Source organism: Rhizophagus irregularis, chromosome 9, assembly GCF_026210795.1.
Source record: "Rhizophagus irregularis chromosome 9, complete sequence".
Classification (NCBI taxonomy): domain Eukaryota; kingdom Fungi; phylum Glomeromycota; class Glomeromycetes; order Glomerales; family Glomeraceae; genus Rhizophagus; species Rhizophagus irregularis.
In genome coordinates, this window is record NC_089437.1 from 245,276 (window position 1) to 270,317 (window position 25,042).

At 25.1% G+C, this 25,042-nt stretch overlaps 3 protein-coding genes across 3 annotated transcripts; 1 reads left to right on the forward strand and 2 right to left on the reverse strand.

The window, feature by feature from the left end:
* Positions 1 to 839: 839 nt before the first annotated feature.
* On the forward strand, positions 840 to 1,273 carry OCT59_029103 (uncharacterized protein; the record flags this gene model as incomplete). The annotated part of the gene is made up of 4 exons (XM_066141528.1): positions 840 to 852; positions 926 to 1,042; positions 1,114 to 1,158; positions 1,236 to 1,273. 4 exons carry the CDS (start codon positions 840 to 842, stop codon positions 1,271 to 1,273), a joined length of 213 nt encoding a protein of 70 aa, XP_065994481.1.
* Positions 1,274 to 11,059: 9,786 nt separating this feature from the next.
* On the reverse strand, positions 11,060 to 12,581 carry OCT59_029104 (uncharacterized protein; the record flags this gene model as incomplete). Its single annotated transcript, XM_066141537.1, has 2 exons — positions 11,060 to 12,257; positions 12,328 to 12,581. 2 exons carry the CDS (start codon positions 12,579 to 12,581, stop codon positions 11,060 to 11,062), a joined length of 1,452 nt encoding a protein of 483 aa, XP_065994482.1.
* A 9,644-nt stretch (positions 12,582 to 22,225) lies between these two features.
* Positions 22,226 to 24,216, reverse strand: OCT59_029105 (uncharacterized protein; the record flags this gene model as incomplete). The annotated part of the gene is made up of 5 exons (XM_066141550.1): positions 22,226 to 22,926; positions 23,011 to 23,716; positions 23,808 to 23,849; positions 23,919 to 24,119; positions 24,199 to 24,216. The coding sequence occupies 5 exons, from the start codon at positions 24,214 to 24,216 to the stop codon at positions 22,226 to 22,228; spliced, it is 1,668 nt and encodes a 555-aa protein (XP_065994483.1).
* Positions 24,217 to 25,042: the final 826 nt, after the last annotated feature.

Sequence of the window (25,042 nt, forward strand, 5' to 3'; positions counted from 1 at the left end):
TTTAACTAAAAAAATCAATTTTTTTGATTTTTAATTACAAAATTGTCAAATCTAACGTAAAAAATAATTTTTTGAATCATAAAAATGTCAAATCTGACGTTTTTAATTAAAAAATCATTTTTTTTTATTTTTAATCACAAAAAAGTCATGTCTGACGTTTTTAACTAAAAAAATCATTTTTTTTTGATTTTTTAATTAAAAAACGTCAAGTCTGACGTTTTTTAACTAAAAAAGTCATTTTTTTGATTTTTTTAATTACAAAAACGTCAAGTCTGACGTTTTTTAACTAAAAAAGTCATTTTTTTGATTTTTTAATTACAAAAACGTCAAGTCTGACGTTTTTTAACTAAAAAAGTCATTTTTTTGATTTTTTAATTACAAAAATGTCAAGCCTGACGTTTTTTAACTAAAAAAGTCATTTTTTTGTTTTTTTAATTACAAAAATGTCAAGTCTGACGTTTTTTAACTAAAAAAGTCATTTTTTTGTTTTTTTAATTACAAAAACGTCAAGCCTGACGTTTTTTAACTAAAAAAGTCATTTTTTTGTTTTTTTAATTACAAAAACGTCAAGTCTGACGTTTTTAATAAAAAAATCAATTTTTTCTATATTTAATTATAAAAACGTTTGATGACCCGACCCAAAATTTTCGAGTCAATCTGACAGTATAATGATTATAACTCACTAATAATTACCAAGTTACTCTAGTTGTATAATATACTAATAAGGTTCTAATTATTAAATAGATTCCTTACAAATTGATATTTCTCAATTGAAAAATAACAATTCTTTTGAACTAAAAAATTCTGATGATAGTTATGAAAAGAATGATAATATTAAAATGGAATCTTCAGGTATATTTTTTAAAAAAAAAATTTAATAAAATTAATTATAAAATATTAATAAATTTTTTAATTCATTAAATAGAATTCTTACAAATTGATATTTTACAATTAAAAATTGATAATAATAATTTTCCTGAACAAGTTAATTCTGATGATTCTTACGAAAAAAATGATAATACGAACAGTATGAATTCTTCAGGTATTGATTAATAAAAAATAACCAGATTATTATTTAATAATAAAAAACACTAATTTCTTTCTATTAAATAGAATCACTACAAATTGATATTTCTCAATTGAACACTAATAAAGATGGTAAATATTCCTTAGATATGGATAAAAATAATCAAGACGATTGTATAATATACTTATTTTATTTGTTCATTTTTTAGACTGGGATAGCGGTACTGGGGGCGAAGAAAAAATTTAGACCATTTGCTATTTTAGTTAAATTTTTATATTTTAATAGAAATAATGATGGATAAAATTTTAAATTATACTAGCCTAATTGGTTAACTTATATTAACTTATATTTATTCGATTCATTAACTAAATAAAAACTTTTTAAACTAAAGGTCAAATTAATGCTGACCAAATTAAATTTTAAATTGAACTTGTCCAAAGAAATAAAAAGTAAATAAAACATTGTGTTTGATAAAAAATATGAATATAATAAATGTAAATTATATTTATTACCATTAACAACATTTTCTATGGGAATTTTCTAGACGTGGAATACCTGCAAATAAGAAAGAAAAAAAAACTTTTTCTTTTTGTTTATTTAACGAGATTTACTAACTACTGTATTTGTTTTTTTTTCTTTTTGAGGAGGTTCAGTCACTGTGGACGTGATAACGACAAGTCATATAATAAAAATTTTCTAAAGTTTTTTTTATTAACGAATATTACTAACTGTTCGTTTATTTTTCTTTAGGCGTTTTTTTAGTCTCTCCGGACTTGGAATATATGTTGGTTAATAAAAATATTTCTCATTTTTTTTTATAATATCTAACTGTTCGTTTGACGAAAATCCGATTTTCATTTTCCAGATGTTCCAACTTAGAATAGAAAAATTAATCATAGTCAACCATTGATTTCCAATGGTTCATCTCAGGGTAATTAGAGTATTGAACGAGTATAACCACTCAAATGTAAGGTAATCTAACATTCCATTTTTCTTTATCTAAAGATCCATTTCTCCAGTATTTCGAAATATATCTTTCACTTCTCCTCTACGAAAGTGCTTCTCTGTGAAGTTTGAAACTATAAATTTAGAAAATTTGATTACAACACCACTATCATCTTTATATGTTTCGCCAATGTTTTCAGTGAAACTTTTTTCGGAAGCTTGTCCCAGAATCAAACATTAAGAAAATTTGAGCAGAGAAAGTTTAAGAAATGATAAAGTTTGAAAGAAGTATAAAATATATATACTTTATATACTTTTCTGAATCATCGTGATTAATTATAAAATGATCTTTATAAACTCTTAATTGGTGACACGAAATATGATATAATGATATAAATGACATTAGCATAATAAAAAAAAAGTTTATAAAATTAATTTATCAGCAAGCGAAAAAAAACGGTTAATGTTGCAACACAATTAGTAGCCAATAAATTAATTTCAGTATGTCATAGCGATAAATTAATTAATAAAGCTCTGATATAAGGTTTCACATATACAACTTACTCCAACCAACCACCCAAGCGGCCAAGTTCGTCGTGCTGTTTTTTTCCGAGCATGAACTCATTAAAAAAGAAACCGATCTATCGCAGTTTAAGAAGTATTGAAAAAATTATTGAAGTTCGGACGAGACATTTCAAAATTAAGGTATGAATGAAGTATATTTTTTCGGTTTTGGCTGGCATTTGCGAGGAAGCGACTCAGACCTTGTAAAGCTAATATCTATTTTTTTTGTTTATAAAAAATCTTTAAAGTGCTAGTTTGTTATTGCCTATTGGATGGCGAGAAACCTCTTTTTGAAATAATTAAATCACTCTTTTTGCAGTGAATAACTCTGATAATTCGCGCTTCTTCTTCCGTTGACTATTCAAACTTTCGGAGTTTTACTAAGGTCAACCAAGCTCTTAGCTGAGATTTCCGAACTTTTCTGAGATTAAGATCGAGAATGATGAGCTTAAGGATAAGAATACTGAAATCCCTGAACTTAGAAGGAAGTTCGCTGAGACTGAGGCTGAGAGAGCTGAACTCAAGGGCAAGGTTACCGAGCTTCCAAAACAGGGTGTGGAAGAAAGTAAGAGGCGTGATGCCGAGAATGCCAAACTCAAGACCAAAATCAAGGAGTTGGAATCTGAAAATGTTGACTTTAGAGATAGAATCACAAAAGTAGAACAGAGACCGATGCTAAATGACCCAACAACAGTTCACCTAACTTCAATTTGGTTGCAGATCATATACCCATGGCAACGCATCATGAAAAACCATTGGTAGATACCTCATTACCCGAAAAACTAATACCAGAAGGTTACCAGAGGTATTGTATTGTAAAACCTATTCAGAAGTGATAAAGTGGGCGTTTGGGTATGCTTTTGTGTTATGTCTATATTTAACTATTAAATATTTTTAAAATAACAAATTAGTTTAAATAATATATAGATATTATAACTTATAACTCACCAACTAAAAGAAATTACAAAATAATTTTGTAAATAGGGTTTGATTAGTTTAAATTATGTAAATAATAGGAATATAGATAGCATGTAACCTACACCTAATTATTAATAATGATATTTATAATATTAAAAATTATTTAAATTGAATCACGGGAAACATTAATATTAAATTTTAAAATTACTTTTTTTTTTCGTTCGAAATTAATCACGTGATACAGCTAATTTTATTGGCCATCAATATATGATACGACTGATACGCGTCGTAATAATAATTTTATTGGCTTTTAAGCTAGAAACACTAATGCTAAATCGGCGGTTTCAGCAAAGTTTTTGGTAATTTCATGATAGTAAATATTAACAATTTTATTACTATATTTCCATTAGTGTGGACAAATAATTTTTTCATACTAGAAACATAAAACATGGTTGATCGATCATGTTGCTAAAATAAAAAATCAGATGAAAATTTCATTTCCTAATCGGTTTTGTGCACCATAAAAACGTGTGTGACACAGCGGAATCAAGCTGAAATAAGTCACATTATGCTAATATAATATTCGCTTTATAATTTCATACTCTTCAATTTTTAAACATTGAAATGATACTTATTGAAAATTAGAATTTCATATAGCTGATCTATTAAAACTTCTTACATGTAAACCTAACTTTAATTAAATGTGACTTTTAGGATTTTTTTGAAAAATTTTCAAAAATTGAAACTGATGGCATAACTTAGGAGAAATTTGTAGTGCCCAGCCAAAATTAATATTTATATAATCCAAACTAATATAAGGGATTATAATAAAGTTTATAATATTTAATTTTATGAATTCAAGTTTAAATAATTAAAATTACCAAAATTTGTGAAGTTTATCATTTTTATTTTGAAAAATATTTGACTTTTTTTTATTAAAAAAAGAGAATGAATTAAAAAAAAAAAATTTTTAAATATAAAATTACCTCATCCAAATTGGGAGTTATGATTAAATCTAATTCATAAAAACACTACTATATTTCAGTCAAAAATTTATTCTAAATTAAATAAAATAATGAATGATTTACGCAAATATTTTATGAAAAAAATTTGTTTATAATACCATTAAATAATAAATTCACATGTCATAAAAATAAAGATAATTCTTATAAAAATAAAAATAAAATTTTTTGAAACAAGAAAAAATGCGAAATTGACTATAGAATCACCATCTTACATTTAACTTTTCATTTATAATTTCTAATTCACTAAGAGGTGATAAACCATTATGTATGTTGTTTAGCCCATCAAGGAGACCATTTAATTTTATAACGATTACAATCAATACTGCAATAGCTCCTGCATGTGTTAATAATTTTAGAATTTCAATAGTGGTTCTTTCATTATTTTATAAAGGACAGGTAATAAAAAATCAATAAGTTAGTAATCGTAGCATTACAAATAATATAATAAAGAAAGGGCTTGATATATAAAATGTAAAATAACTCACTCCATGATGAATTTTAAATGATAGTCTAGCAATGAATAGAGAATTATTGTTTAAAGTCAGTCTTCCAGGATTTCTAGGTTCATAAATATAATATTATTGAGTAGTACAAGGGAGTTTCATATAGATAATACGTACAACTTTACAAAGTTTCTGTACCATGCTTGGCATTTCATTTTAAAATTTAATTTTAGTTTCTTTATACATTAGTTCCGGACTTTCTCATTTTATTTTGAGATTTTTAAAATAGAATGACATCTTATAATCTATAGCCATTTTGATGTCTTATTAGAGAAATAAATCATTTTTTGTCTATGAATTTCTTAGTTAGAATTGGTAAATATTGTAGAAAACTGAGACAAATCAAGTATCAATAAGAATCACAATAGGAAGTTCTCGTTCAAATGAAAGACAAATAGAAATACAACTAATTTGCACTTAATTTTGCAGGATTGACCATAAAAAAGTATGATACTATGATTTTCATATATTTAACCACTTTCATGATATTATAGACGTTAATTTAGTAGAATGATGCTTAGTAGTCAGTCATAATATATTTCAGTGTCATTCCGATGCATTTAATTAATAAATTAAAAGAAACTTGTAATTTTTCGGCTTCTTTTTTAAAATTGGATAATTTTGGCAAATATGAATAATATAATTAGTAAATACTAAAGTAATCTTCCATATACAATTATACAGCTTGTCAATCATGTACTGTACATTTTTAACTAATAATAATATATGTTTACACTAATCAAAATATCCGAACCAGAAAAGTAAAACTAACAATTACATGTAATATTGTAAGGGGTATAATAATGTAATACAAAATCAATGACTCAAGCCAATCACGATCATCCGGAAATTTCTCTATGTACATTATCCGATTCAAAAATTGGGACATTTTAAGCGAGTACTTGATTCAAATGAGGAAAGAGGAGACCTTATTATGGATTATGTGCTTGAAATTGTGAGGCGTGAAATGTGTGAACTTACAAATAAAAAAAAAGTAAAAAAAAGAAAGATATTAAGAAACGCCTTCATTATGGGCATAGTGTAAAAAGGAGCTGCCATCCTCGATCAGTAAGCGGCTTTGAAGTCCCGCTTCTCTATTATTACTTTCATCTTTATTATCAATCACTTCACAAGGAAAATAGACGGAGTGGTTCTTAAACATGTGTACATAAACTTAATAATTAAGTTTTCAATAAAATTGTTATCAATATAGCTTAGAATTTTGATCCAAAAAATGAATATCAAATTTTATTATTAAATTTATTATCAATTAGGTTTAGTTTTAAAATATTATATCAGCTAGAATTGTGAATTAGATTATTGTAACATAATTGAATCAATACAGAATAATTGTTGTTAATGGTATAAAGATATAATACCAATATTATATTCATTTCATATATTTGTAGATATTTTTTCAGGACTTAATAAAAACATCAAATGTGCAATAGTCAAATTCATGTAATCACAAATAAAATACAGGTCCTTATCATTATTATGAAAAATATTGAGTCCAATAAGTTTATTATAAAAATTAATAATAGATAAAACATTTCTTTCCCATTATTTTTTTCCTAAATTAAATAAAATAATGATGATTTATGCAAATATTTTTATAAAAAAAATTGGTTTGTTATACAGTATCATTAAATAATATGTAAATAATAAAGTTTGCATGTCATATAAAAAAACATACATATAGAGAATTCTTACAAAGACAGAAAATTTTTTTTGTAAATATTACAAGGAACAAGAAAAATGCGAATATTGACTATAAATCACATATTTACTAAAAATTTATAGAATGCGCCTTAATTACTGTAGACACTTAACATGTTCCAAACTATCATTGATTTTAAATAATCCATTACTGATACTTTGTATTGCGCCAAGAGACCCTAGATGATCGTGTAAGTTATTTAGCGAATCAGGGATATTACTTAATTTTATAGAGATTACAATCAATACTATGACAGCTGCAAATTGCATTAATAATTTTAGAAAATCAATAGTGGTTCTTTCATTATTTTATAAAGGATTGGTAATAAAAAAGTTAACAGTTAGTAACCATAGCATTACAAAAAAATATAATAAAGAAAAGTTTAACATATAAAACGTAAAAATAACTCACTCCATGATGAATTTTTATAATAGTTTGGCAATGAATGGAGAACTGGTTAAAAACAGTCTTCCACTAGGTTCAATAAATATAATATTATTAGGTAGTACAAGGTGAATATGAGGTAATACATACAACATTACAAAGTTTCTGTACCAGGCTTGGCATTTCATTTTAAAATTAATTTAATTTCTTTTATTAATTTGGACTTTCTCATTTATTTTGAAATTTCAAATTAGAATGACATCTCATAATCCATAGTATCAAACTGAAATAAGTCATTTTTGTCCATGAATTTCTCAATTAGAAATTACATAAAAATACTGAGATAAATTAAAAATTAATAAGAATCACAACAGGAAATTCTCGTTTAAGTGAAAGACAAAAAGGAATACAACTAAATTGAACTCAATTTACAGGATTGACCATAAAAAAGTATTATACTCTATCTCTACTTTTTCTGATGATATTATGGACGTTAATTTAGTTTAGTAGATTGAAGTCAATCATTTTAAGTGTAAATCAAATAATTAATTGGCTTTTTTTTTAAAAAAAAAAATGGATAATTTAAGCAAATATGAAAAATATAATTAGTAAACTTACCAACCATATATATTTCTAACTAATAATAATATATGTTTGCACTAATCAAAATAACCGAACCAGAAAAGTAAAACTAACAATTACATGTAATATTGTAAGGGGTATAATAATGTAATACAAAATCAATGACTCAAGCCAATCACGATCATCCGGAAATTTCTCTATGTACATTATCCGATTCAGAAATTGGGACACATTTTAAGCAAGTATTTGATCCGAATATGGAAGGAGGTGATTCAGGACCCCGAGCAATACTGAAATAGGTAACAAGAAATAACGCGTAGAATAGGCTAAAATAATCATGAAAATCTTTCCTTTTTTAGATAAATTTTGATAACGTTGGTAAGAAATATATTACTTTATTTAGTAACTGACTGACATTATCATAATTCCGGCCCTGAAAAAATGCGTAGAGCCAATAGTAAATTTTTGCCAATTTCCTATGACCTATTTATATATTGTTCGGGGTCCTGGTGATTCTATGGATTATGTGTTTGGAATTGTGAGGCGTGGAATGTGTAACTAGTAGTTACATTTTTTTTTGTCGCGTTCAAGTCTTTTAAATGTATTTGAACTTTGCTAAAGAAAGAAAAAACAACATTGGCGATTTTATTTCAATATTTATGATAAAAAAATCAATATCTAAAAACCTTAATGAAGTTTATTTTAATAAATTTTTAATAAAGAAATAAGCTATTATTGCCAAAAATATTTTTATTATTTTTTAATTTTCTTTAATACATATTTTAGAATAGTACTAAAATAAAATAATACGTTAAAAACTGATCTAAGAAAGCCAAAAATGCACTATTATGAAATTTTGGCAATACTTGGTTCTCACTAACAATAATCTATTATTAAAACTGTCAACATAGTTTCACAAAAATATATCAAGTCCTATGATAAAACTTACTATGAAATTTTTTATCCGTATTAAACTATGAAGTATTATAGTTTCAATCAACTTATAAGAAATCTAAAACTAAATAGGTGCACTTTTATACCTAAATAACGTTGAAACTTTCTCTTATTTTGTTTCAAATTTCATGAAAGTGTTCCAAATACTTATCTTTTTTATAAAATATCTTGCTTTTTAAAAAATAAAAAAAGAATCCATTTTTATAATAAAAATTGATACCTTTGAAGCATACTAGCTTCATAGGGAAAAAATTTTTTATTCAAGATTTGCAAAAAACGAGGTATTTTAAGTTTCTTAAAGTTATCATGAATTTGGTTAAACTTTTAGTATTTCATAAATATTAATAGTTGGTGAATTATTTATTAAGTCTTATATTTTCAAAAAATTTAATGGGGAAATGCTTCATATTTTCGAAACAAGCCCAACATTTAGTATAATATTATAGAAATCATAAAGTGAATTTTATAAATAAACCTTGATTTCGGAAATAAAACCGGTTTCAAAATATATAATGATAATGATCATAAAAAAAAACAATAGTAAATTTTACTATAGGACTCGACATAGTTTTGTGAAACTATTTTGACAAACATCTCAACGTCATGTCGTCGCGTATCAAAAGTTATAGACTTTGAGACCTGTCGTTCCTTGAATATATTATGATCGTCATTCCAGGGGTGGACCCTGATAGTTACACAAATTGCGTGACAAAGTAAGTTGGACCCTCACCTACTTAATTTATATTATATAAACGAACCTACAACTTACAAAAATTATTATTTTTTTTTTTCTTCTCCAACTTTCGAAAACACAAAAATGTCAACCCAATCATAAGTGTTGAAACTTGACCAAAAATAAAAAGGTTTAGCAATTATTAGTATATATAATATTATGTTTTACCTAAAAGTAAACACCCGGTGGAGAAATGGAGATTAATAGTAAGCAGTTTATAGAGTTAATGTGTTGTATTTTATAGTATTTTACATAAAATTATGAAAAAACTAACAAAATCTGTAGTTAAATCCACATAATCGTAGTCTGATGATCAATAAAAATTGCTTGATGAGTTAAGCTACAATTAAAAAGCAATTAAAACAATTTAAGTATTTCATAGAAACATGTATGTAACTCTCACATTTAACCAGATTTGAAATGGATTATTTTATCGGAAATTATCTTTCTTTATGGGAGGAAAAGGTTGATTTCTTGAACAACTATCAAGACCAATAACTTCAAATAGTTATATTGTTTGATAAAAGGAAAAGGTTGATTAGTTACTTTGAATTACATAACAACCTAATCTTAGGAAATAAAAAAAAACAAGGGCGTGAGAATATCTTTATTGTAATATTTGCCAAAATTTAGTGATCATGAAAATTGTATTTGGTGTTTTTAAAAAAAAATTTCCACAAATATATGAGAGCGTAAAATGTGCAGTATGTAACTTTCAAGTTATGTTGATAATGTATTCTTTTTTTTCACAAAATAAATTATTAAAAAAATTGTGCTGTAAGTAACAACAAAATTCTAAGCCGTACTGATCACAAATTAATTGGAAACTTGATAAATTTATGCAGACGTGTTTAAAGAATCAGAATGAGCCACATCGTTTCTTTATTATATTTTTCGTTAAGTAGTGCAGTACATCTGGCTGACTATTGAATGAAAGTAATAATAAAGAAACAAGGCTTCAAGGAAAAACTGAATTTCCCGCTTACTAAACAATGGCAGTTTCTTCCCCATTACTCAATATTGCTGAACTAACAGTATTTTCTTTATTATTTAATTAATTACTAATTGTTATACTTTGATTATAATAAAGGCTTTTCTTGGCGCTCTTTAAAGCTTTGTTCTTAATGGGCTGAGTTTTTTAATTGCAGGGGTATTTTCTTCATTGATCATTATATTTAGTATGCATAAATTTAATAAAATAGACAAATAAAATATTATGATCTTATTATCATTAAAAAAATTATGAAAATTGCAAAAAAAGGGAACCAATGATTATAATAATATGTAAATAATATCATACATATTACAGTTTAATCCTAGAGTTTATAGTACATTATGTCATACACTTTGTGTTTATTTATGCTGATGTCGTACATTTTTATTTAACTGTACACTTTGTAAAGTATATTCAGGCCCTGTTGAAGTATATAGTTTCCTGGAAGGGTTAAAAACTTCTTAGTGTAAAATCATATTATAGATTTCATGATAAAAAATTTAGTGATTAATATTTTAAATTTCTAATGTTTTCTGATTTATCAAACAGGATTAAGGATTATTATACCTAGTTTCGACTGTATATTTAATTTATATATATTAAATAAAAAAGAAATTATGTGGCTAATTTTAAAATCAAAAAACATAAATAAATAAATAAACTAATCTTTGAAAATAAATAATTTAATTATTATAACTTCATTAATAATGTTAAGCCTTCTTTATAATTTGAAATACTTCATAGTCTTCTATTGAAAACGAATTTTTTACATTTCTTATTCCTTTTTCATAACATTTTTGTATACAACCATTATAATTATATTCGATTAAATCATCATTTTCTTCCACACTTAAGCAAAGATCATCATTAAATGCGGGACCAAATTCGGAATGATAATATAAAGCTATATCAATACTATGATGAATTATATGGCTTAAAATTGGGTTTTTAAAATCATTCTTACTTTTAAAAGAAAATATGAAACTATCTTTTGTTTTACCCAATTCACCTGTATCATGCGATTTCCATACAAAGGGATTATATCCTCCAAGAATTTCTTCTGTTCCTTTTACTTTAATTAATGTAACAGTATAAGGTATATTATCACATAATTCATGGAACTTTTTAGGAGTAAATCCATCTTCACTTCCTCTTAATAATAGTTCAAACTCATAAGGTAAATATAATTCTCTTGTATAAGCATATTTGCTTTTAATATCTATTTTATCAATCCATCTCGAAATTAGAGAAACAATATTTAAATTAACAATTTTTGAATCAATAATTCCATCAACATTTCTGTATCTAGGAAGTAATATATCATTACTTGGTTCAGCATTAGGATTCAAATAAGATTTAAACAATTCATCATAAAGTTGAGATTTCAAAAGTTTTTTATAAGGATGAACTTTTTGTAAAAATTCTTCAGATGATAAACTAAAAAATCTAATTAAAGGTAAACAATTTTGTAAGGTAGTCTCCATTGCTTTAAAATCATTATCCGTCCAAATATCAGGATCTGAAACAAGAGTTGGATTTTGTGCAAGACCCCATTTTAATACATGTTCCCAAATTTCAATTTCTTTCATTTGTAAATCATCTCTTTTAATAAGTGAAGTCAACGATTTTTCAGAAAATATAGTAACATCAAATGATTTGAATATTTGAGGAGATTTAGTTATGCAATCTATACAAAATTGCTGAAGTTCTAATAAAGAATTAGATTGAAAACTTGTCCGATAGGCAAGTCCAAAATGTTGTTCCATCCATTTAACTTTATTATTAATCAAATATTTTTGTAAATAATCAACTAGTTCTTGAAGGTGAAGTTGATCAGCAGCAGCCAATATATGTAAAATTTCCGAAATTTCATGTTCGTTTAACGAAATGATACCACCATAAATATATCTATATTATAAAATTATCTTAAATACAAAATATTTATTATAATTATTATAAAAAATTAAATAATACTTACTTTAAAAGAATTTGAAAAATTTCTGGTGAAATATTTGGCAACTTTATGTGAGCCAAGGTACCGACATTATTCTTTTTGTTTGAAGACAAAGTTCGTCGTAAAAATGGAGAACGGTAACACAGGATAATCATGTGTGCACGGAATATTTTTACATTTGGGTCTTTACCAGTTTCAATAGTAATATCATAATATTCATCATCATTTAAAATTTCAATATAATTTTGACTCAGTTTATTAAAAAATTGGGTTGACATTTTTGTGTTTTCGAAAGTTAGAGAAGGAAAAAAAAAAAAATAATAATTTTTGTAAGTTGTACAGTACGTCCGTTTATATGTCGATCGATGTACAATATCCAGATACAGATAGATTAAGTATAAATAGGGATTAGTGAATAACTTAATTTATTTGTCATGATTTTATTTCGGAAATGGTATATAAAAATTCTAAAATGTGTATGTCAGAATTACTAATATTTTTTCTTAATCGAAGATAGTCAAGATGATTTGTCTTATATAGAATCTGGATGATTGCATACATTATTAGACATATCACGTGATGAGTAAAATAATATAAAAGCCGATCACACAATGATAAATAAATTACAGCCACACGCTCTCTCCCGTTACATTCATTTCACTAGCAAAACAAAAATAAAATTTAATTTTCCAGAAAGACTTTTTCTGCAGTGACAAGAACACATTTTCATGGAAATTTGTATGAAAAATATTGTAATCATTTTCAGTATAAAAGGAAGGATGGATGAATATTTTGATTATTTTGATAGGATAGATTTGATAATATTAACTGTTATAACTTTGTATGAAATTTTTATATACGAAGAATTATCTAATAAGTTGTTTTATAAAATTATTACATTGTTTTATAATGTTAAAATTTTTAAAGATTTTATTATCAGTGGAGATATAATTGGTTTATTTTTTAATGCATTTTTTATTAGAGGAATGTTAAAAGCTTGTGCAGAAATGGCATTTGGAATAGATGAATTGGTAGATTTTTGAATTATAAAGGACATGAAGAAAAAGGAAAGCAGATTTTGAAGGAAAAATTTTAGTATTTTACCAGTGTAAAATATGTAAAGAATGGTTTAAATGAAGATATAACCATATTTTAAGGAAGAATGCTTTGGAAGGAAAAAATATACATACATGTATTCAATATGAAGAATGTGGTATAACCCCTAATATGTATTACTCCCTTACTAAATATTAATAGCTATTCTTTTACTTCTTTCGCAACTAATTAAATTGATTTTTTACTTTTTTAAGTTTAATTGAGACTTTATATATAATTTTTAATTTTACCTGAAACTTCTACTAATAACCATCCAAGAGTATAGGCAAGCGGTGGAAGTACAACAGCATTTCCTATTTGCCTGTGCATATCTTTAGAATAAGTTCAATCGTTAATTTTTGGATAAAATAAAATAGGACTATGGTTCTTGCTTTTTTTTAAATTATCTGTTATGGTGTTTTTTTTTTCGTCTTTAATATTAGTATAAAAAGCAGTATTTGATAAATCGGTTTGATTGTGCAAATCACCGATCACACCAATTCTTTAAAAAAAAAAGCCCTACGACCAGAAAATTTGCACTGCAGCTACGAGCACATGTTAAAGTTTGGCATACCAAATAAAAGTAGTACGAATTTATTCTATAAAGAAAAAAAAAAACTTTTTAAAATATTCAAATATGGGAGTTTTTAAAACACAAGATGGTTTGTTTTTTTTTTACATAATAATTTTTTTAAGAATTTTTTAAACCCAATTTTCGAATTTTAGAATTTTTAAATTCGTGTGACTTTGAGATGAAACTAAATTAAAAAAAAAAAACATTCCAAAAAATAAATTCTTTTTTTTTAAAATATTATTCAAGTTACTTTTAATTTTCTTTGTACAGTACAATAGTTCGGAAGTGATTTATTGAAAATTGCTCTCCAATTATAATATTAGTAATAATAATCTTTTAACCCAGTTTAAACAATTCAACTTGTCCATAATGAAAATCAATATTTTTAGTTGTTAGGAGAAACCGATTCGGTAATTAATTCGAAGCAATTGCTCATTTTGGAGATCATTTTTTTCTTTATTAGCAATTAACTAAATTTATCGGCATCAATTTTTAAAGATCTTATTATAGTAGTAAAGTAATTCGGCTCATCTGTATTTAATAATTTCAAAATGTCAACCTACTTAACATCCTCATATGAGTGTCATTTTGGTGACCCTTCTATAAATTAATAATTAATTGATATTTTATAACAATATAAGAACTTTTTATCACGAGAAAATGTTTTATATAATTTTTGTATGTGCATGATGCGAATCTATTTTATCAAGTTTTAATATTTTTATAAATTAAAAAAAATACACATTTTTACGTATTCTTTACAAAGTAAACAAATTAATAAATTTATTATTCCACATTTGCTTATCTTTCCAAATATACTGTATATCCCCGATATGAATAATAAAATACAAATAATCTCTATTTACATTTATTGAAAAATCAAACATCTTAGTGCAATGTCCACTTTGTATAAATTATTTCATTATACTAAGTAACCCTATTCTAAGACTTGTCATTGCAATTACCCTTGATAAATTTTAACTTAAAGAGCAATTTGATGTTAATTTTCATGAAATTTCTTCATTAAGCAAACTTAGAAAATCTTATTGTAAGATACAGGATTTCTTCAGAAGTTCATCTTGGAAGATTTTGAATGAAAATGAATTCCATCAAAGAATATATCAACTAGTCGTGCATTGAGAGACATAATATTATGGCACAGTTGAATTAATAATTCAGTTTTTTGCTCTCTTAAAATAGTTATTAGTGCCTATGTGACAACTCTTGATATACAATAAATTAAACACTTTAATAAAATATACTATGTACTGTTTCGATTATTGTATCTAAAAATGAGCAAATAGAATTTCTCATCTATACGAGCCAGCAACATGTTAAAATTCAAATAAGTATTATATTATGACATCATAAAATTTTCATTATTATATCAAAAACAAGATAAAGATGTACAGTAATCAAATATGGTAAAGTTTTAAAAAAAAAATTCAAAAAAATATTAGCATCGGCGTTTATGCATCTTTATGTTCATTATGAGCGTTATATGGTCACGGCCAAGAAGTCTTCAAAAAATTTAGATGGTAAATGAAAAAATGTACTCGTATATTGAATACATGAAGGGACATTTAAACAACTAATCAGTATTTATGCAGTAAAGTTATCTTTTATTTCGTTTATTTTTTATTTTTTATTTTTTATTTTTTTTTTTGATTCCTGCGCAGAAATTGAAAGTAAAATCATCCGTTACACCAAATTTTTTTTTAAAGAAACAATCAAACAATGTACATTATGCATATTAGATAATGTTCACTTGAATAAATTCCATATGAAAAATGTTTATACGGTTTGTACGGCTTTAATTTGACTGCACCCCAGCCAAATGATCGACATAGTTTATAAGCTGGATGTTCGTGCGCTAACTTATAGCTTATAAACTGCCCATGGGCATATGTAGCCCACGGGATCTGATTGGTTCAGAATGAGGACAATAATGTCCCCGTAATTATGGACTATGTTGCGCCTTCAGTTTAAAAATGAGGACAATAATGTCCTCATAATTATGGACTATGATGCGCCTTATTCAGCTTAAAAATGAGGACAATAATGTCCTCATAATTATGGACTATGATAGTTCTTTAGTTTAAAAATGAGGACAATAATGTCCTCGTAATTATGGACTATGAAGTGCCTTCAATTTAAGAATGAGGACAATAATGTCCTCGTAATTATGGACTATGATAGTCCTTTAGTTTAAAAATGAGGACAATAATGTCCTCGTAATTATGGACCATGATAGATCTTCAGTTTAAAAATGAGGACAATAATGTCCTAATAATTATGGACAATGATGTGCCTTCAGTTTAAAAATGAGGACAATAATGTCCTCGTAATTATAGACTATGATAGTCCTTTAGTTTAAAAATGAGGACAATAATGTCCTTGTAATTATGGACTATGAAGTGCCTTCAATTTAAGAATGAGGACAATAATGTCCTCGTAATTATGGACCATGATAGATCTTCAGTTTAAAAATGAGGACAATAATGTCCTCGTAATTATGGACTATGACAAGCCTTTAGTTTAAAAATGAGGACAATAATGTCCTCGTAATTATGGACTATGATAGACCTTCAACTTAAAAATGAGGACAATAATGTCCTCGTAATTATGGACTAGTATGAAGTGTCTTCAGTTTAAAAATGAGGACAATAATGTCCCTGTGATTATGGACTATGATAGATCTTCAGTTTAAAAATAAGGACAATAATGTCCTAATAATTATGGACTATGAAGTGCCTTCAATTTAAGAATGAGGACAATAATGTCCTCGTAATTATGGACCATGATAGTCCTTTAGTTTAAAAATGAGGACAATAATGTCCTCGTAATTATGGACAATGATAGATCTTCATTTTAAAAATGAGGACAATAATGTCCTAATAATTATGGACAATGATGTGCCTTCAGTTTAAAAATGAGGACAATAATGTCCTCGTAATTATGGACTATGACAAGCCTTTAGTTTAAAAATGAGGACAATAATGTCCTCGTAATTATGGACTATGATAGACCTTCAACTTAAAAATGAGGACAATAATGTCCTTGTAATTATGGACTAGTATGAAGTGTCTTCAGTTTAAAAATGAGGACAATAATGTCCCTGTGATTATGGACTATGATAGATCTTCAGTTTAAATATAAGGACAATAATGTCCTAATAATTATGGACAATGATGTGCCTTCAGTTTAAAAATGAGGACAATAATGTCCTCGTAATTGTGGACTATGATAGTCCTTTAGTTTAAAAATGAGGACAATAATGTCCTCGTAATTATGGACTATGATAGACCTTCAACTTAAAAATGAGGACAATAATGTCCTCGTATTTATGGACTATGATGTGCCTTCAGTTTAAAAATGAGGACAATAATGTCCTCGTAATTATAGATTATGATAGTCCTTTAGTTTAAAAATAGCTCTCATAATTACAGACTATATTGGACCTCTCATTTAAATTATATTCAGCTTCTGTATTCATATATAGATTATAGGAACCTCCTAATTAGTAAATGGACAATCATAGTGTCTTTATAATTATAGATCTCATTTAAAATAATAACAGTAGTATACTCATATAACTTACTATTAACAGGTTATATTATAAATAGCATGTTCTTTTTGTTTAAAATGTATTTTCATATTTGATTGTCTATTTAAACCACTTATGGACTGTTCCCTGACAGGACATTTTTCCAATAACCTAACGCTGGCCGTTTGATCACGTGTTCATGCATAACCTGCATAACACTGGCCAAATCTTTCAGGCAAATGTAATCCCGTCAGGAAATTGTGCCATAACCATTTAAACTAAAAGGTAATAATATGGCAGAAAATTTAGAGAAATAAAAATATATTTTAATTGCAATATTTTTTTACCGCTTTAAACTCCTAATCAAATTGTTAGAAAAGTTATTTTTAAAGTAAAATAGGTTTCTTCTATTTATTTCAAAGTTGTTATAATAAATATTATATCATATATGACTAATTTTTTTAAGTATCAAAATATTTGTCAGATTTATTAGATATTCAATTCATATTGCTCCTTTTGGATCGATTATACTATTTTATAATCCATACTTTCACCTTCTGTTATTATTTCTTCTTCACAATCTTTACTTTTATCTACTATTTCCCCTTCATATTCTATACATTCTTCATTATCACAAATTTCTAATTCAGTTAAATTTTCTGCTAAATCTCCTTTTAAAAGATTATCTTCCTCAATCTCATTAATTAAATCATAAATTGGAACATCTACTACTTGTACAGTATTATTCACTTTGTAATTTTCAATTTTGTTTAAAGCTATCTGACAATTTTCTAAATTTTTACTTACATTTTTATAATATTTCATCAAAATACAAATCATTCCATACTACAAACAAATTTTTTATTTAGATTATTAATAGCTTGTTCAAAATAATTACAAGATAAAAATGAATAATACTTACATTTTTTGTAGTTTTTTCATTAAATTGTTGTAATTGTTGTAATTTATTTTCAATTTTAATTTTATAATTCATCCAGAAATCATATAATCTTTTTAATTCTTGCACAATTAATGATATTTCTTCTTTAGACCGTTGTAAATTATTAAAATTTTTAATTGAATTGAATATAACTATTCGAGGTATATTATCCATTTTATCATTAATTGATATATCTAATATTTGCCAAAAATCTGACGTATGATTAACTATTTCATTAAATATTGCTTTTGGATAATCTTTACAAAATGAATTTTCTTGTGCAAGTAATCTGAAATATTCATAATATGAAATGTTTATTTCAATTTGTTTTGAAATATCTTTAATACTTGATTTAATTTTTAATGTTAACTTATGACCTAATAAAAATAAATATGGTTAAATAATATTTTAATAAATAAGTTAAGATTACAAATATATATAATTACCTATATGGTCTTGATTATATAATTGTGAATTTTTAAATATATATTCATTACGAAATTTTCTAAGCTTATCAGAAATTAAATCCAAATTACGTTCACAATAATCATGAAAATATTTGGAATATATAGGATTAAATGGATTCCATCTTTTTGATTCAGGTATATCTAAATCTGATTCACATTTTTCAACTTTTTTTATATATAATGAGCGAGATCTTTTTAATGATTCCAACTGTCTTTCAGAGTTAGCTTTTGATATTTCAATCCTAAAAAAATAATATTAGTATTTAGTAATATTAAAATAATTATTACTTGAATAAAATTAGTACATACTCATATCGATGTAATTCCATTAGGTTTAAGAAATACAACTCTTTTCCAATTAAATGTTGCCTAAAAACTAAAAATCTCATATATTAAAACTAATTTTTAAAAAATTAGCATAATAAAATACATAATATTTACCAAAATTGGATTCATACTGGCACTGAATATAATAAAGTATTTTACTTTCATCAATTCCATGCATTTGTTCCATTTCTTTTAATATTTTTACTGATACATTCATTATTTTATAAGCATTTTTAAACCTTTTAACTAAGTTACATGCTGATATAAAATAAAAATATAAATTAAAATATAAATATTTTAAATTATCATAAATTTAATTGAACATTACCTAAATTACTAATCATTTTTCTACTTATATGCTGAATTCCTTTTTCTAAAATATCCAATCTATGATGTGGTCTCATATATCTTGTTGTAGAAGAAAAGCGTCCTAAATATGACCACAGTCTTTCTAAACTTTCCCCATCAGTTAATCCTATGGAATTACAAGCCCTTGGGTGGTAATTTAATTGGCATTTCATTGAATGTGCATAGGCATGAAATATTGAAACACACCAATTAAATCGAGATTTGAATGGAAAAAGTCTACTTTCACTTTTTTCTACATGTGAATGAAGATTGCATGCAATATCATATAAGACAATAAATGTAGAAGAATCTTCATAAAACATATTATGTAAATCTGATAAAATATATTCTGCTAAAGAAAATCTATAAAAATGTAATTATATAATATGAATAACTAATGTTAATATCAAATGTTAATATTACAATAATATATAAATTACCTTTCACCAATTCCTTTTAAATTAATAAATTTTAAAGGAATGCCGTGCCTACATGTACTTCCAAATATTCCTGTATCGTCCAAATAATTGGATTTAAGGTTTGCTTTTGTTTGATTAGCCGCTTTAAAATGGCTGTCACATACATTTATTTGCTTAATGAAATAATAAATAATTAATAATTAACAAATTAAAATAATAAATGAAGTTAAATAAACAACAAATATATATATAGAATACTTACCGCATTATTATTATTTATATTTAATGTATTTAATGAACTTAAATTAATCGAATTTTGTACCCATTCATCATATTTATTTTGGTTTAAAATAAATGATTCTTCAATTATTCTTTCACCAATATTAGAACCAGCACTTTTCATTCGTTTAAGTTGAAAATTAGCATCCAATGCAATTATAATTTTAGAGTTTTTCTCTTCTGGCTATAATTAAATTTGTTTATTAATTCAAAATATAATGTAAAAAAGTTTTTAAAAATATAAATGGGAAGTAAATCAAGCAAAAAATAAAGTTACCTGTGGACAAGCTGGACAATTAAATTGTGATTTACTACTAAATAACTTATTAATAGTATTTTCAATCATAGTTTTTAATCCTAAATATTGATGAAAAGCAGATTTAAAAAGATAATATATGTTCTAATAATAATAAAAACATATTAGTAAACTATATAACATTAATATAATGAAATTTTTTAAAAACTTAACTCTAGTTATATCTTGATCAGAGAATAATGATTCTAATACTCGACAAAATGAAAGATATGATACATGTGCTTCGAGTAATAATTCTTGATAAATATCAAATAATTCAAATGAGAAAGCAACTTGTGGATTTATAGGGGTGGAAGGAAATAATTTATGCCTGATTAATGTTTCGACCAAACCTTCACAAGTTGGAAATTTTGCTTTAAATATTCCTATTTAATGCAATATTTATTTAATTGAAAATTTTATTAAAGTATAACAAATAAGATTTATACTTTACCTTTTAAATTAATGATTGATATTTCCTTAATTTCATGCTCACAAAATCCTGTACATAATTGTGGTAGTTTTATTTCTTCTTTATCAAAAATATTACTTATAAAAACTTTTCTATGAAATAAATTTATATCCTTATGATATAAAGTATTACACTCTAAACACAAATAAGTATTAAGACCACAATCTAAACAATAACAAATGGCAGGTGAATTACATTTGAAGCATTTGGAGTCCTTATTAATTGCATTATTTTCTATCATAATGTCAAATAATTTTGGTGAGATTTTTCTCCAATTTTCGGACAAATTTTTTTGAGCATTTTTATATGTATTTTTAGCAGAACTATAGTTTTCATCTTCTTTTATAATATCAATATCTATCCATTCATCATTGTTTCTATCTTCATCCACTATTTCAGTAGATTTATATATATTTTCAGATAAATTTTTGGCTCGATATTTGTTACTTCCTTTTGCATATCGATTAATAACTACTTTTTTTGCATTTTTTTTATTTGAAGAAACTAAATAAGGCCTGTAACTAATTTTACCTAAAAATAAAAGATATTAAGTAACAATTTAAATATATTTCTTTAATAACAATAATATAAATACCTTTTTTATTCAAATTTCCTTTATTCATATTAAATATGTAAAAAGAATAAATTTACAAAAAAAAATTTTTCGGGATTGATCAAACTAAATTAGCCAATTAGACTACTTGCTGCAGATCAAATCTATTTATAAAATAAAAGCAGATTAGCAGATATTACCATAAGTACCTTATAACACTGCCTAATACCTTAGGTATAAATCAATTTACCAGGTTTAAAACATTTAATTAGATCGGGTGTATACATACATCCTGCTGTATTAAACAAATTTAATGTACGAAAGATTTCATTCAACTTATAGTAATGGTTTAATGGTTTAATATTCTTAATTTAAGAAAATAAAAAAAATCTATATATTATGATATTTTGGGTCGGTATTAAATATAGAAGCTAAAATGGGCCTTTTAAGCAATGCACGGTAACTTTAATTTATACTGAACTATTACTTTAAGAATCTTTTATTTCAATAATTTTAATAATATTTAGTAAAGATTTTATAATAATTCCCTACTTCAAAAAAAAAACAATACAAATTTAACTAAAAATTAATAAATGCTAAAACTCATTAATCTAGTTCCATTATTTCATATGCTGACAATTTATCAAATAAAATTTTTGTATTTAATGGTCGTACTCCTTCATTTAAATTTTCTATTGAATTGATATCAAGTGCTTCCATAAATATTTCATAAAAATGGTTGGTGGATTCAAAATCAGATACGTGCATTCCTACTTTAATTATCTGATTAAAGGATATTCCTGCACTAACGATATGTTGTAACCTCATTGCACTTGTTTTAAAACGTCGTTCTGAACGTTCTGAAATGCCTTCTTGAATACAAATAATCTCTTTTACAAATGTCCTTTGTTTACCCTTCTGATTTGGAAAATTTGATTCTGCCACAACATTAATTTCATTATAAATATCAATCAAGGACATCCTATGATAAAACTTGAATACATTGAACGCTATTCCAATTTTTTCTATTTGGTTCTTTTGGAGGGCCCACTGCTTGACTCTTTGTATACCACTTGTTTTATCTATAATCTTAATTGGTTCAGCAGTTAAAAGATTAAGGGAGTGCGTTAAATTATTATTTTGTAAATCCGATTCATTAACCATATCTTTATCTGCCAATTTTTGAACTGGTGAATCATGAGTATTTGATTGAAGATCATCCATAACTAGTTTTCGGAGTTTTTCACCAAATTTTTTGAATTTCTTCTCTTTTAATTCTTTAGCTTCAAGGTTTTTTTTTGCTTTATCTATTGATTTAAGAAATATAATAGATTATATAAATATAAATTAATAATAATTATATTTATTAGTTCAATAAAAAACAGAAATACCTTCAGTTTCTTCATTTTGTATATCGTCATTTTCTACATCAATCTCCATAATTTCTACATCTTCGTCCACTTCATTTTTATTATCTACATTAATTTTTACAACTTCTATGCTTTCATTTACATTATCTCTTACTTTCTTTCCTTTAATTAAAGAGACAAATGATAATGGAACTGATGTTGAAGATGGTGATGGTTGAATTAATGTTGAGAACGAAGATGAAGATGAAATTAAAGTTGGGGACGACGATAACATATCATTTTTCTGCATATATTCGTTGATTTTAGCGATCCATTTTTCTATTAAACATTTAAAATCTTTTAGTTTTTTCCATTCTGCATAAATAGGTAGAATATCAGCCCCCCATTTTATATCCTCTCTTGTAGGTTGTTTGATTTCGTTATTATATCCAAATTTTTTGTGGCATCTGGAATTTAATTTCTCCCAAATTTCATCAGAATCATCTTCAATTGATTGATTAACGGTATTTAAATCATTATTTAAAACTGTAATATAATCTTCTAATTTAAAAGGTTTAGAAGAAGTTGATATAGACGGGGATGACATTGATGGCAAATTATTAGATGCAGTAGAAGTTGTAGATATGTTATCAACTAGACTAGTTTCGTTATTATAATTATCTGATGATACGACTGTTGAAAATGATCCATCAAAACGCGCCAGGGTTTCAAACTTCTTCAATTCAGACTAAAGTAAATTTTAATATATTAAATAAAATTTTAATAAAATGTAAATTTTAAAATTAAAACACATTTGTATTATATATAACACTATTTACCAGCAAATTATTATTTTCAGCTTTAAGTGCTTCGAGTTTTTCCTAATATGCATATAAAAATATAAATATAAATTATAGAGAAAAAAAAGAATTTAATTTTAATAATCTTACTTCTAAATTTTCATAATAATTATTATCCTTCAAATCGATCATCAATCTATCTTTATGTTTTCCATATATGACGACAGCTGTACGATCGTTGATGACAGAAATGTTTTTAAGGCGGCCTTGAAGTTTATTACGAATAAAAGATAAAGCTTCTGAAATTTTTATATTGTCATTATCAGATAATGATAATGAAACTTTATTGTCCTTAAAGTTAAATAAATAAACATATTAAATACATTATAAATAATTTTATTTAACTATAATAACTAAAAGTACAATTTACCTTTATATTATTTGACATTGTAAAAGTTTAAAATTTCGTAAACGTTAAAAAAAAAGAAAAATAGGGATTGTTTATGTTATTTTATTCTAGTACATTTGTAATTAATTATTTTTAGAATTAAACGCGTAATGGTAAAATGTTTTACTATTTTTAGAATTAAACGCGTAATGGAAAATGTTTGAAATGTTTTCTATACTATTTATAGAATTAAATGACTTAAACGCGTAATGGGAAAATGTTTTACTATTTTTAGAATTAAACGCGTAATGGAAAAATGTTTAAAATGTTTTCAATACTATTTTTAGAATCAAACGCGTAATGGGAAAATGTTTGAAATGTTTTCTATACTATTTTTAGAATTAAACGCGTAATGGGAAAATGTTTGAAATGTTTTCTATACTATTTTTAGATTGTAACTCAAAATAGAATAATTACTTTAATTACCTGTTAAAAATTATAGAAAACTTATTTATAGTTTGTACTCCGATCAAATGGGGGCTAAAATAATAAAAAAAAATCTATACATTTTATTTGAATTTTTTTAATTAGTAACTATAATACAATTTAAATTACAAAGGATTATTTAATCATAAACGGTCAATTGAAAATAAAATGTAATATATCATCAATCAAATTTAAATTAATGATTACTAAATAAAAAAAGATAGTTATAGGGTTTTTGTGTAAAAATTATTTTCTTGTGCAAATTTATATATTAAATCAATCACAAAAATGATGCAAATTTATTGTGGCATAAAATTCTTCATATTAGGCGAAAAAATTTAACTTCATTTGCGATTATTTTTTCAAGAAATAAATATTACTGATTATCATCATTGCAGCA